At 43.4% G+C, this 15,441-nt stretch overlaps 1 protein-coding gene across 3 annotated transcripts; it reads left to right on the top strand.

Annotated features, from left to right (window-relative positions):
- On the top strand, positions 1-12,137 carry LOC125461362 (uncharacterized). Of its 3 annotated transcripts, XM_048550049.2 has the most exons (5): positions 1-40; positions 3,510-3,899; positions 8,111-8,377; positions 9,776-9,928; positions 10,993-12,137. In XM_048550049.2, the coding sequence occupies exons 2-5, from the start codon at positions 3,623-3,625 to the stop codon at positions 11,166-11,168; spliced, it is 873 nt and encodes a 290-aa protein (XP_048406006.1). In that variant the 5' UTR covers positions 1-40; positions 3,510-3,622; the 3' UTR covers positions 11,169-12,137. The 3 variants fall into 3 exon arrangements, with proteins under 3 accessions (XP_048406006.1, XP_059508655.1, XP_059508656.1); XM_059652672.1 differs by lacking the exon at positions 1-40 and having other exon boundaries at positions 49-3,899; XM_059652673.1 differs by lacking the exon at positions 1-40 and having other exon boundaries at positions 49-3,899; positions 10,998-11,111.
- The last annotated feature ends 3,304 nt before the right edge of the window (positions 12,138-15,441 follow it).

The following is a 15,441-nucleotide window of genomic DNA, read 5'->3' as shown; positions in this document are numbered from 1 at the left end:
GGCTAAGTGTGAGGTGGTACATTTGAGCAGGACCAACAAGGTAAGGGAATACATGATGAACAGTAGGATCCTGTGAAGCACTGCGGGTTATTGGGACCTTTGTGTGTGGAAATACATCACTCCCTTAATGTAGAGGGACAGGTAGATCAGTTCAGTGGACATATGGGATACTTTGCTATTTTTGTTGCTGAGGGAGATAATGCTGGAACTGTATAAAATGTTGGTTAGGCCGCAGAGTATTGTGTACAGCCCTGAATACACATTAATGGACGTGATGTGATAATGGGAACTGCAGATGCTGGAGAATCTGAGATAACAAAGTGTGGAGCTGGATGAACACAGCAGGCCCAGCAGCATCTCAGGAGCACAAAAGCTGATGTTTCGGGCCTGGACCCTTCATCAGAGGGATGTGGTCAATGGATGTGATGTACAGGGTGCAGAGGAGGTTTACCAGGGTGTTGTGTGGGAATTTTAGTTATGAAAAGAGGTTGGATAGACTGGGGTTATTTTCCTTGAAGCAGAGGATGACTGAGAGGGAAACGTGATTGAGATTGAAGGATGTAGATGGGGTAGGTATGAAAGAACTTTTTCCACTTTGTAGACGGATCAATGGCTAGATAGTCTGGCTGTGGGCCATTTGGCCCATTGAGTCCGTACTGACCCTCTGAAGCGAATCCCACCCAGGCCCACCCCCTACCCTATCCCTGTAACCCAATATTCCCCCATGGCTAATATACCTTGCCTGCACATTCCTGGATACTGTGAACAATTTAGCATGGCTAATCCATCTAAACTACACATGAAAACTGAAGCACCTTAAAAAACCCACCCAGACACGGAGAGAATGTGTAAACTCTATACACAGTTGCCTCAGGCTGGAATTGAACCTGGGTCAATTGCATGTGAGCCAGCTGTGCTAAGCACTGAGCCATCGTGCTACCCTTTAAGTTAAGGGGCAGGTGGTTTAGCAGGTATATGAGGATATTTTTTATCCGGGGGTGGTGGGAATCTGGAACTCTCTGCCTGTAAGGGTGGTAGAGGCGAAACTGTTCTCACATTGAAGAAGTAGTTTCATGAACATAAGGCATAACGTCTTTGACCAAGTGCTGGAAAGTAGAATTAGAGTTATTTGATGCATGCTTTTGACTGCGGATTTGATGGACCAAAGGCTCTTAGTCTTCTTTGTAGATCCCCATGACTCTGTGGCGGTAGGACAGTGCTCATCAGTTATTTTTTGACACTATTCACCAACCTTACTGAAACAAATTAACATTTTTCTTTGTTGTTTTGTGGAGCTAGGCGTGTGCAGATGAAAAACTGCATTTAAAAACAGAAATTGCTGATAAACCCAATAAAAACCAAAAGAACTGTGGATGCTAGAAATCAAAAACAAGAACAGAAATTGCTGAAAAGCTCAGCCGGTCTGGCAACACCTGTGGAGGGAAATCGGTTAAAAGTTAGTCAAGTGACTCCTCTTCACACTCAAAAAGTGGTGTTTATGTTGATTATGGGTTAGGAGGGAGATGGGGGTCAGAGAAAGGAAAAAGTTAAGCAGAAATATTTGATAATGGGAAGCAGAAGAAGAAAAGCTAGCGTGGTGATAATGGGGTCCATGAGTGGGTGAGGATGGGCTGGCTGTGCCGAAAGGACATGACAGGTCCTGGGGTGTGGGGTGGGTAAGAGACATGGAAGGAGGTGTAGCAGGCTCTCAAATTATTTAACTCGGTATTGACTCCTGAAGGCTGCACTATCCCCAAATGGAAAATGAGATACTCTTCCTGCAGTTTGTGCTGATCCTCATTGGAGCAATGCAGCAGGCCACAGGAAGAAATGTGTTCCCTGGCCAACAATGGTGTGTTGAAGTGGCAAGCAACTGCAAACTTTGGGTCAGCTAGCAGCTGTCTCAGGCCTTGTATAGTAAGGAGAGAGGAGGTAAATGGGCCTGTGTTGCATCTTTTGCAGTTTCCATGAGAAGATGCTATGGGGCTGTGGGGTGGTGTTGGGAGGAGGAGCAGAACAGTCTGTGGAGGAACAGTCCCTGTGGAATGCTGACGGGGGAGGGATGGAGAATATCACTGGTGGTAGCATCCTTCTGAATTAGCAGCTTATGATCCTTTGGATGCAGAGCCTGTTGGGTTGGAATGTGAGGGCCAAGAGTGACTTGTTGCGGGAGGGAAGATAAGGGGTGAGGTTAGAAGTGGGGTTATGGACAAAGTCTTCCATCATTTAACTTTTTAGGATACCTGAGGATCTGAACCATCAATTGTTTTCATCTCTGTTTGAGTTTTTGAGGCAGTAGTTTTTTTTCCCTGAGGAAGGGTCACACAACCTAAAACATAAACTCTGATTTCTGTCCACAGATGCTGCAAGACCTACTGAGTTTTTCCAGCAATTTCTGTTTTTGTCACTGTTTGTTTGGTTTGTGTTAGATGCAGTGTGTTTTAAATTGAAAGTAAAGCTCACTGTACACCAGCCCCATCAATGACTCCCAGGGCAAGGACAGTTCAAGATTGTATACAGAGAAAGAGATGTTTGTATCATTGTTGATTGCTGTGGGTGAGGTGTTGGAAGTCTGCAGGTTAGTTAATGTGGTGCCATTATTTAAGAAAGATGGTAAGGGAAAGCCAGGGAACTATAGACCAATGAGTCTGACATCAGCGGTGGGCAAGTTGTTGGAGGAGATTCTGAGGGATAGGATTTATGCATATTTGGAAAGGCAAGGACTGATGAGGGATCATGGCTTTGTTTGTGGGAAATCATATCTCACTAATTTAATTGAGTTTTTTGAAGAATTGATGAAGACAGAATGGTGGACGTGATCGATACGGACTTCAGTAAGGCATTTGACAAGATTCCGCATGGTAGACTGGTTAACAAGGTTGGATCACAAGGAATGCAGGGAGAGCTAGTCATTTGGATACATAATTGGATCAAAGGTAGGAGACAGGGTGGTGGTGGAGGGTTGCATTTTGGGCTAGAGGCCTGTGACGAGTGGTATGCCGTTTTTGGAATACTGTGTTCAGTTCTGGTCTCCCTGCTACAGGAAAAATAGTATGAAACTTGAAAGGATTGACAAATAATTTATAAGGATGTTACCAGGATTGCAGGTTTGAGCTATAGCGAGAGGCTAAATAGGTCAGGATTATTCTCCCGAGAGTGCCACAGGCTGAGAAGGGGAAGGTACAAAAGCGACTTGAGGGGCAACATTTTCACACAGAGGGTGGTGCGTGTTTGGAATGAGCTGCCAGAGGAAGTGGTGGAGGCTGGTACAATTATAACATTTAAAAGGCATCTGGATGGGTACATGAATAGGAAGGGTTTAGAGGGATATGGGCCAAATGCTGGCAAATGGGACTAGATTAATTTAGAATATCTGGTTGGTACAGACAGGGTGGTCCAAAGGGTCTATTTGTGTTGTACAATGCAATGACTCTGACTTAGGCACTCTGCTTCAGTGTACCTCAATGCCAGTCTCAGAAAAGCAACAACTGTGTTTTATTCGCACTTAGAGTTTTGATGCACCTAGAAGAGAGGTCCTTCTAAGTAGTTTGGGAAATCATATAGACCGGGTCTCCCTCGTCCCACTGACAAGATTCTGAGGAACAGGCATTTTTTCTGGAAAATGGACTCTAGGGATGTGTGTGCTGGAGCTGAGAGTCTGGAGAGTCCACCGGATGTTCAGAGCTGTGATTCAGTGATGGTGTGGAGTTTGGAGGAGGCTGTGCAGAAGCAAGTGCTGCAGATTGGATTGAGTGCGTGTGGTGCAACCGCGATTCTTAATGCCCTGCAGGCTCTGGGATTCGACGTTTGCTCTGAAGTTGTAGAGAAGTGTGTCCAGACAAGGATGCGGAAGAACGATGCACCCCTAGCTGAATACTTAATATCACGAAGTGTTGCAGGTGAGAGTCTTTTCCCCAGTTTACATTTTCCATTTCTTTATCTCCCCTGCTTCCACTTCCCCACTCCCTCCTTGCTTCCTCTTTTCTGTCCCCTACCCCACCCTTTCTGACTGTAGCTGTCTCTTTTGTTAAATCATATATTCACTGAATCCCACAAAGTCTCTGATTCCTGACGGTAACTGCCATCGGAGGAGGATCGCAGACAGCATCAGGGTTTCCCGTGCCTGGTGGTCAGCCACAGCGTTCAGGAAGGTTAGGTGTTAGTAAGTTGAGGACAGTAAGGTTATTAAACCAAAAAAGGAAAACTAATACTTAGGAGAAATGTGAAATAGGAATGTTCTTTCAAATGCACTCATGGGACATGGCTGGGCCAGCATTTATTGCCTGCCCCTAGCTGCTGTTTATAAGGTGATCGTCAGCTGCCGCCTTAAACCGCTGCAGTCCATGTGCTGTAGGTAGACCCACAGTTCCCTTGGGGAGGGAGTTCCAGGATTTTGACCCAGTGACATGAAGGAACACTTGATGTATTTCCAAGTCAGAATGGTGAGTGGCTTGGAAGGGAGCTTGTAGGTGGTGGTGTTCCCATGAATCTGCTATCCTTACCTTTCCAGAATATCCCCCGAGAAATTTCAATTGTATCCAGCAAGAAGGAAGTAGATGATGATTTGAAACGTGTAAATTTTGTTGGGGTGTTGGCAAGGGCAAAGTAACAGAACTGGCTGGATAGCTCTGCACACGCAGTATGATCTGAATGGCTTTTTTCAGTGCAATAAAACAGAATTGTTGCAGTACCCAAGGAGACCATTCAGCCCAACATGTCTGTACTAGCTGTACAAACAAGCATCATGACATTGGCATTCTCTCACCCTTTCATCATACCTTTGAAATTCTTTCCTTGTTAATAATCATTAAACACCCGCTTAAGTGCCTCAACTGAACCTGCTCTTCCACAATTCCAGACTGTACATCACAGATCTAGAATCATGGGATCCCCATTGTGTGGAAGCAGGACGTTCAGCCCATCAAGTACACTCTGACCCAGACCTAGAATAAAGGAAAGTAAAACCAAACGTTCCTACATCACATTTACTACTTTAGCAAATGAAATGCTTGTCTCCTTGTTCTTGTTCCCTCTATGAACAGGAACAGGTTCTCCCCATCTGCTCTGTTCATATTCTTATGATTTTGAAAACTATCAAATCTCCTTATGAAGGTACTTAGGAAGGATCTGCGGTCTGGAATAGGCCATTCAGTCCCTTGAGCATGGTCTGTTGTTTCATTAAATCATTGGTGATCAAATACTGCCATGCCTTTTACCTACCTCTTCACTGTGCCCTGTCTGTGATTCTGATCAGAAATCTAATAATCTGTGCCTTAAAGGTACACAAACACTAGGCTTCCACAGCCTCCTGGGGTAGAGAATTACAAAGATTCATCATCTCCATATTCTTTAAGAGGAAAATAGTCCTAAATTCATCCTCATAACTGCGTTATCACATCCCGAGAACCGTTCTCATAAACCTCTTCTGCAACCTCTCCAACGTGTTCACCTTCTTTCTAAATGCCCAGAACTGTACTCAATACTCAGACGAATGTCTCACGAGTGATGTATACAAGGTCATCATCACCTCCCTGCTCTTATCCTCTTTTAATGTAGCTTATGCTTTATTAACTGAATAACTCCAGAATTATACCAATATTTCAATGATCTGAACAGTGCTACAATGGATAAGTAACAAAATTGTTTTCACTGAATCATGCATTTAATTCTGATTACTAAAGGAGGCATCTATGTGGCTGTTTCAACTGATTCCAAATTTAATCTCATTGAATGTTCTGCTGAAGGGGAAACTAAATGAGTTCTCATTTTTAAACTGGTAAGTCTCTCAAACACATTGTTGCAAAGTGATACCACAGTCCAGACAGTTTGTCAGAGATAGTAAGAAATGCAGATGCTGGAGTCAGAGATAACACAGTATGGAGCTGGGGGAGCACAGCAGGCCAGGCAGCATCAGAGGAGCAGAAAAGTTGGGGCACTCCCTGTCAGGACCCTTTTTCAGAAATGGGGGTAGGATTTGACGTTTGACATTCGCTCTCATTTCTGAAGAAGGGTCCCCACAGGAAACGCCAACTTTCCTGCTGTTCTGATGCTGCCTGGCCTGCTGTTTTCCTCCAGCTTCACACTGTTACACCATACAATTTGTCTTACTTGTTTTATATTTTCTTATCCCTTTGGAATGGTTTTTGTTATGATTTACTGCCACTTGTTCTCTACAATGAACAACACGGTAAAATACAGTGAGAAGCTCCAACTGTCACCACAATCTGGCGCGTTTTGAATACTTCAAGAATAAAAAGACTAGGTCAAAGAAGTCCATCTTTGCTGTGCCCCTCCACCATGAGTCCTGAGCCCTAGGCCAGCTGACCAATGACACTGTGCTGCCACCTGCACCCGACCCAGCACTGTCGGAGTCACTGCCCTTCAGGTGCCATCTCTTCGTCACTGGGCCCACCTCGTCAATGCATTGCCGATGCTGGGTCCTGTGCTGGACGCCCCCCCCCCCCAACAACCAGGAACCCCGGCTCTGCTGCCGCCACTACCTCACAGATTAACCAGGAGCTTCTGCTCTTGGGCCCACCATAACCAGGAACCCCCGGTGCTGCCTCGGCAAGAATCCCACTCTGGCCACTCCCCTCTGCAATGTCACCCCTGGACCAACAGGATTCAGGATGAAGAAAAAGACAGAAGACAAAACAGTTAAGGAAAGAAGGGAGAACGTGGCTGCGCAGGAACCCGAATGCTGCCTACCTTGCTGGCATGACCATCTTGGTCAGGCTAGTTTTACCACAAGGGATCTGCTTTGGGATTTGCTGATGACACATTGAGTACAGGGATTCTTAATATAAATTGGGAGTATGTATGGCAAAAGTGGAACTTGTATCAAGACAACATATATATTGTGGAATTTTTCCCCATGAGAATGAGTGTAGTTGAGGGGGTAGGGGAGAAGATAGGGATTGTAAAAGTATTAAACTGGCTGATTCTCATACCGGGCAATTTCTCTCATAAAGAAGCAATGGAATAAGATTGGGGTAGGGCAGTTACTTGGGGAATTGTTGTGTTACATACCTAGCAAGCAAAGTGTATTTCCTTCAGTATTCACAAATGCCATTGTTGCTGGTCACCAAGATCTTCAGGTACTTGTGAGTGAAGTGTTGAGCCTGGTTTTCCAAGTAGGGACTGCCCATTCCTTGATCCCCGTCACACCAAATTATAAAGTGACAAATTCAAACACATAAACATCATACATATAAGAATAAATTCACAGTGGATTTCTCTTCTGTCAATCCAGAAAAGAACAAAGGAATTGTTTGAACAGTGTTGTAGATTCAGCAGCTGCCTTTTGCTGTCTTCTGACAGGTTGCTGTGTTCCTATTTATCACTACTGCAGTTTCTTCCACCTGTTTTTATGGCCCTACTTCGCTCTGGCCCAAGTGATTCTAGGCTACCTGTCTTGCAACGGCTCTGATCTACACTGGTAGCTCTTGGCTCTGCACTATCCTTTGACTCTGACCTACCTGTTGTGCCACAGTTCTGACTTTTATTTTGTCACTTGATACCCCACTGTATGAGACCACCTGGAACTGAGTCTCCAAACAATTTTTTTGACACAGGGCCTGTGATGTATGTGCAAGTCATTGCATTGTGACATACAACTCGTAACATGACTGCAGGAAAATTTTACATTTAGTTCCTCAGATATCTAGTGCTGTGTATGATGTATATTGCAGACCCACTGTGGCTTCTGTATGTAGCATATTTGACTTCTCAAGACGTTAGTAGTGAGACTTGCTTCTAGCCATTTGATGTTCATTAGTCATCGAAGACATGTTGGGTGCCTTTACACCCTGTGCACTGCAACAGTTCAAGAATTCAGCTCATCACCATTTCCTCTAGGGCAACTAGGGACAGGCAATAAATGCTGACCAGCCGGTGATGCATATTTCTTACTTGATGAGGCTTTTATTGGGATGAAAGGCACGACAAAGTTTCTTGAGTATGTGAGGTGACCATGACTTCATACTAGGCAAGGATTTGTTCTATGGTGTTTGAGGTGGCTGGGAATCTGGAAGGCAGAAATGAGAGTTAGGACAGGGAATGCGATCAGATTGGTTTCATTTGTCAATGACTGCTGTCTTCTGTGTTCCAGGTGCCACCCATCAGCAGCTGATAGAGGGTGCAGAGAAGGCAAGTGAAGGAAGGGTTATAGGAAGATTTTTCAGCTTCTACCCTGAACGAAATGTTGACCTGACGGCTTGGCTGGCGAGCTGGATGAAGAAAGGAGCTATTGCTGTAGCAACTATGAACATGCAAATTGCTGTGCCGGAGGGTGAAGGGATCCCAGATGCTTGGCATCATCAGATGATCTTTGGAGTGGACTCTGAAGGCATTTACATGACCAATCCCTTAGAAATAGGTGGGTACAGGAGACAACCTGATTTCCCACTCCCATCGCCCATCCTCCCCTGTACCAGAAGAACTGGTAAACCAGATGTTATTAAACCCACAGCCAGTAAAATGTTCTGAGAACATCAACCTTTGCCATCATTCATCACTTCAGACAGAAGCAAACTGTTCTGAATCATTGCAGCAATTTATTCAATAGGACATAATCATATTCATGCTATTGTTGAGCCAATTTTTACAAATTAAATGAAATGAACTTCCCCTCTTCATTCTGGTGTAAGGATTGGCTTCTCCAGTTTCTGGTCTCAATATCCTTTCATTTCTGGGTAACTGTTGTTTGGCAAGACACAATTTTCAGTGTCAAACTGAGCTCTTTCTTTCACTTTGAGCCTGTCAAACTGTTAGTTGCTCTGAAAGTGCAATATAACTTCCATGGTCCAATTTAAGTAGGTGTGTGTACCCAAATCATATAAGCCAAGTTGGGAAAGCTGTTTGAAAGGCAGATTGGTTCAGAAAGACCAGAATAAGAAAGTTCTGTAAAACCTTTACAAACCCTGAGACTTCAATTAGAAAATCGCTCTGAATATCCCAATTTAGGAAGGATTTTAAAAGCCTTAGAGAGGTTGCAGAGAGGATTCACTAAAATTACCCTAGAATTAACAGACCTCAGTTAATGTTGGGAAGCATGAAACAGAGAAGGTAAAGGAAAATTTGACTGAGATGTTCAAAGTCTTGAAGGTTTTGTTAAAGGAAGACTTGATAACCAGAGGACAAAGATTTAAGGTGAATGGCAAAACGCCCTGAGATGATGAGCTCGATTCAGGTTGTTGTGCTTGGAATGCAGAACCTGAAAACATAATGAAAGTGGTTTCAACCAAACTTTACAGAGAGCATTGCTGTCTTGGAGCTGGCTCTCTGATGATAGTGTTGCACTCACCTGCTCCTTTTGGTGGTCGTATTTGAGGGAGCGACATGCATTTGAGGGGCAGTACTGCACTGGAGTGTTAGCTTTGATCATTGTGCTAAAGCCTGTTGACTGAACTTTGAATGTACAGCCAACTAGCTGTCAGGTTGTTATCTGAAAAGCTACATTGACATTGCTGAAGTGAACTGGATAAATGAGCCAGTGACAATTGTCACGTTTTGGATGCAGCCACGTTGTCTGTTGTAATATCTTGCTATTATGCAATCCCTCCCATTGATATCATACAGCTTCAACCAAGGCCTGGATCCTGTGCTGGGGTTGGTGACCAGGATGGAAGTGAAACTGAATCATTGGGACTCTCTACTGGTTCCCATGTTACCCATTCCTCAGGACTAAAACTTGGCTTTCAATGTGAGAATGCAGATAACTGACTGAAGATGTCTGACTAACTCTTGAATCTAACAATATCTCCCTTATCTGCAGAGAGAAGCAGCCTTGTTAAGCAACGCCTATGCAGTGAATCGCAGTTGCTCATTCGGAAGCAAGATATCATGAGTCGGTTGTCGGGGGACCCAGACTTCTCTTTGCTTAAAGAGACTGTGGACCATTCCATGTGGGAGGAACTGGATGTTGTAGGTGAGTGCAGTGAAGTTTCTGAGTAACCCACTCAAGCGGTCATAAAGATCAGAAATGCCAAATATTGTCTTCCAGTGTATGAAGCATACTGCATTTGTTATACTCATAACAGCAAGGCCAATGGTGGGAATTCTAAGCCAAGTGACTACCTCTTGACTCTCCAAAACCTGTCTCCAATCAGCAATGCACAAGTCAGGAGGCTGATGAAATACTGTCGTTTGCCTCCACTAACGTTCTAGCAGCTTGACTCCATCAAGGTCAAACAGCCCAACTGTTCATGTCTCCATGCTCGCTTTCTCCTGCAGTGACACTCAGTAGTGGCAGTGTGTACCATCTCCAAGATGTGCTGCAGCAACTCGCCCAGGCTTCTTGGACAGCACCTTCCAAACTGTCAGCTTCTACCAACTAGAAGGTGAAAGCAGCAGGTAGATGGAACACCACCTCCTGCAAGTTCCCCTCCAAATCACTCACCGTCCTGATTGGAAGTACATTTCTGTTCCTCAGGTGATATTCCAGTGCAGTGCTCAGGGAAAATTGCACTGTAACAGGTATGTCGGTAAGATTAGAAATCAAATTGCAGCCTGTGGACCTGCTTGGGCAGATATAAATTGTACAGCAGCATCATTTTGAAAAAAGAGCAAGGGACTTATTCCCTGTGTCCAGATTAAAATTTGACCCTCAGCTAGTTTTTTTTGTGTTGATTATCAGATTTATGTGGCATCTTTCTGTGCACAAATCAGCTGTTCTGATTTCCACATTACAACAGTGCCTACACTCAGAAGTAGTTTATTGGTTTTACATCACTTTGAGTGGTCTGATTGGAATGAAAGGTGAATGAAAGTCCTTTTATTTTTCTTTCCCATTAAAGCCCTGAAAATCCCTACTTTATGGAAATGGGACAGTTTTTAAATCTTGTCAAATGCAGGAAAGGGTAGATTGCAGGAGGCGGATAGTCTCATAGTATTGAGAAAATAAATTGGAGTTGAACAACATGTTAAGAGGAATGCTTACTTTAGTGTAACCCGCAGTAGGCAAAGGGCTGACTCTGTTTATTTCCTCCTCAGAGCAGATTAATCGGATGGTCTCTGGGGATGTTGCTCCAGATGATGTTTCTCACTCGTCCCATGTGGTGATTCCTGCAGCATACAGGTCAGGCGTCACACTGTTTACCCGGAGGCACTCAGACCTGACCAAGGAGCTTTTATTAACACCCGAGCTTCCTCTATTAAATGACCAGTAATCTTGATGACTACACAGAGCAAAGAGAACTTACAGTCCACTTCATCAAAATCTCCAGGAACCTGAGAATTTGCTGAAGTCCACCAGATGATCTTTTCAGTACAAATGATGCAAAATCAAAGAAAGAAAAGCAACATCAGCAGGAGGCTCCTTGCCCTGAGCAGTGTGTTAGTGTGAGAGGCAGCGTGTGATTTTGAGTAGTAAGTAGGTCTGAGGTTGCATGCAGATCGGTGACGCACTATAAACCAGCTGGTTTGAAGTTTGCAGTAGGTAGTGATCCTCCTTCCAAATAACTTGCCACTCTGCTTTCTCAAAGTTTTAATTACACTCCTTGTGCCTCCATTCTTCCCCAGCCTGATGTGGTTTGAGCTTTGTTTGAACTGGGCCCTGTACCCCAGGGATCCCTGCACATAATCGAGCAGGAACCCTGGCTGATACTCCCAATCTAGATCAGAATCTTGAGGGTAAGTGTCCTTTGCTGAGATTAGTAAACTCAAACCTATTGAGTTTCCAGCCCTTGCTGATGAACTGGGAGAGCTTTGATACTGGAAACAAAGACAAATTAATGCTGATGAAGCAGAAAACCCAGAGCCTCCTTCACGTGCTCTTACTCATTACTGTTTTGCAAAGAGAATTTGATTACTTGTTAAATAATTCAGGATTTTTTTTGAAATGGTAACAACACACTGGAATTTATTTTGTTCCAGTATTTTAAATGTTAATTCTGTGTAGCACAGCTCCTATAGTTCCAACAGCCTTGTCATTATTGCCTAGAATGTGTGTGTTTGGGAATGGCCTACTTTTAAACAGCATTAACAGTTTTAAATTTGAGCAAGAACTTGTACAAAGTTTATTTTCTTCAGAGTTTGACTGAGATGAGTGGTGGTGACAGGTTGTGTAGTTATATCCTATAATGTTTAAGGTCTTTGTTGTACATTTTATTGAGATTAAATGTGTTCATATTTTGAAAGATTGAGTCAGTGATAACTTTTTTTGAAATTCTAATCTCTGGTATCTGTTTCAATCTTAAAGAGAACTCTGCGTGGAGGGACTGTTGCACTTTGCCACCTGAACATCCCATTGGATGATTGAATGAATAATTTTTACATCAAACTCACTCTGCAGTGCCATTCCACATTGTCCTCCTTCATCCACCACCTTGTTGCAGAGTAAATTCTCAACAATACTCAAAATCCTATCTTCAGCCAGAGTTGAGGTCAATCTCACTCACTGGAGTTAAGGCTTACAAAGGAAGAGCAGTTTTCTTGCTCTGATTACCATCTCGATAAGCCCAAAGTCACCAATTGTGGAGTTCCTTCATGCATGTAGCATGGACCTTAAATACTCATTAATGGTTGTGTGAGGTGTTTGAGTACTTATTATCCATTAAAGATGTTATCAAATCCAAGTTGTTTAATGTTCTTCCAAAAGACGACCCCTCTGACAGCGCGGTCCCTCCCGACAGCGCGGCGCCCCTCTCAGTGCTGAGCCCTCCGACAGCACGGTGCCCCCCTCAGCGCTGAGTCCTGTATATTGTGGACTCTGAAGGAGAGCAATGTAAGTATTCACATGTGGCAGCATCTGTTTAGCCAAAAACAGAAATGAGACTTTGTGTTGACAACAGCTGACGTTTTTATAGCACCTTTTTAGATAATGAAGCATCCCTGCGTCACTCTGTGTTACATTGCGCTGAGGAGGCATGGTGAAATCAAGTCTCATTATTTCCCGAGTTGTATTAAACATTAAAAATGTTATCAGAGAATAAAAATTTACATTTGAAATTGATCCAGGTTAACTGAACACACAGACCAAGATAACAAAGTGTGGGGCTGGATGAACACAGCAGGTCAAGCAGCTTCTTAGGAGCACAAAGCTGACGTTTCAGGCCTAGACCCTCTCTGAAGGTCCGGGCCCAAAACATCAGCTTTTGTGCTCCTGAGATGCTGCTTGGCCTGCTGTGTTCATCCAGCCCCACACTTTATTATCTTGGATTATGTCTGAACACAGACCAAGTTTGTGTACATAACAACAAGTTCTATTTATTATAAATACAGATTCTAATCACAGGCAAACAGCTATGAACTGTTGACATAATTTGTTAAAACTCTAATCCCCTTTGTCTCCCACCTCTGCCCCCATGGGGATAAAATTGGTTTTATGTGTAGAGAGAGTAACAGCCTGGGGAGGTAGTTCTGTGCTCCCTGTCTACCTTACATGATCCTTTTTGTTTGTCAGGACTTGCTGTTCTTCAGTTTCTCTTCAGGTTGTTATCACTCCCTCACAGGGACAGAAGCAGTTGGTACAACGGCTGCAAAGTTTCTTAGTTTCTGGTTAAAAGAAACAACTTACAGCAACTGGTAAGTGAAAATAAGCTGACTTTACTCAGTTCAGATATATTACTAAAGAAAGAGGTGCACCATCTGTCCCTTTCAGTCGTTCAAGGCTTCTGCCTGTATCATTTGCGCCCACAGGCTTCCCAGGGTCCAAGCAAATAGGTGCTGTCAGGGTAATAGCAATTTTTACAACTCCGTGAACCAATCAGCAACTTATTGTTTATCAAATCTTACTTTGTTTACAACCTACCTCTCTTAACTCCTCTGCATCACCACCTCAGCTGTTTGACAACATTTACAATGAGTTTCAGTAACTTATTTTTTAAAAGTTCCTTTCACAGTCCTTGGTTTTAAACCAGCCCACTTCTAAGTTCAGTGCATAATCAAAATAAAAATGAGGTAAAATTGTAAAACAAAGTATAAGACACACCATACAATCTGGTGCAAAAAGGCCTGTTTTAAGGAGCATTAAGAAGGGCGCAGGTAGTTTAATGTATGGGCACCAATTGTAGACTGATTAAAATTGGGATGCACAAGAGGCCACAGTTTGAGACATAAAGATCTCAGAGGGTTGTCAGTACAAAGGAGGTCACAGGAATGGGGAGGTAAAGGACTGTGGAGGAGCTTGAAATCTGGAACAAGAATTTTAAAGACCTTGCTTGACTGAGAGATTGTGGCTGTCAGGGAGCATCGGAGTGACGGGCAAACTAGACTCAGTGGAAACAGAAATTTTAAAAAAAGTGTAGGCCATTTAACCCTTCAGATGTGCCCTGCCATTCATTATGATGATGGCTTATCATCCAACTCAATAGTTTGTCCCTACCTTTCCCCCCCATATCCTTTGATCTCTTCAGCCCAAGAACTATATCCAACTCCTTGAAAGCATTCAAAGTTTTGACATTGACTGCTTTCTGGGGTTAAATAATTTCTCACCAGCCTCTGGGTGAAACAGTTTCACCTCACCTCAGTCCTAAATGGTTTACTATGTATCCTTAGACTTGTGACTCTTGGTTTTGGATCCCCTAACACGAGCGCCCTGTTAGAATTCTGTATGTTTGAGATCTAACCCATCATTCTTCTTAACTCCGGTGAATATAATCCTAAACGATTCAACCTGTCCTCATGCTCCAGTCCCACTAACACAGCAAGCAGTCTGGTAAAACTTTGGTGCACTCCCTCTAAACAAGAACATACTTCTTCAACTAAGGAAACCAAAACTGCACATGAGACTGTGAGAAATAGGAACTGGAGTTGGCCATTTGGCCCCTCAAGTCTGCTGTGCCATCTGATAGAATCATGGCTGACCCAACCTTTCCTCAGGACCACTTTTCTGCCCTTTCCCTGTTACCCTCGATTTCCCCTTACTGATCAAGAATCTCGGTCTCAACCTTGAATATGCACAAGGACTGTATGCCACAGCTCTCTGTAGTAAAGAGTTCCAAGAAATCTTAACCCTCAGAGAGAAGAAATTCCTCCTCTTCTCATTCTTAAATTAGTGACCCTTTATTCTGGAACTATGTCCTCTAGACCTAGACTCTCATTGAGAAGAAATATCCTCTCAGTATTTACCCTGTCAATCCCCTTAAGAATGTTATATATTTCAATGAGATCATCTCTTTCTTCTCAGCTCCAGTGAGTAGAGTCCCAACCTGTTTAGCCTTTGCTCATAACACAATCCCTCCATACCTGGCGTCATACTTTTAAAAAAAAATTGTATCCAGAAGTGTTATCACACACAACAGGGTTGACATTCCCACCATCAAAATCACTGACGTTTTTTAGTTTTTTTTTCTAGTAACCACCTCCAGTAAAAACAACTGTGTAGGCCGATGGGTATTTACAAGTAAAGCCCATTATGGGGAATGCAAACCATCAAAGGTGAGAAGGATGGGGTAGGGAGAGCAGGAGGAGACTAAATCAAAATAGATTTGGGAATCATAC

The sequence above is a fragment of the Stegostoma tigrinum genome, chromosome 19 (assembly GCF_030684315.1).
Source record: "Stegostoma tigrinum isolate sSteTig4 chromosome 19, sSteTig4.hap1, whole genome shotgun sequence".
In the NCBI taxonomy this organism is placed as follows: Eukaryota; Metazoa; Chordata; class Chondrichthyes; order Orectolobiformes; family Stegostomatidae; genus Stegostoma; species Stegostoma tigrinum.
The sequence above is the reverse complement of the archived record's forward strand: the minus strand, read 5'-3'. Positions and strand labels throughout refer to the sequence as shown.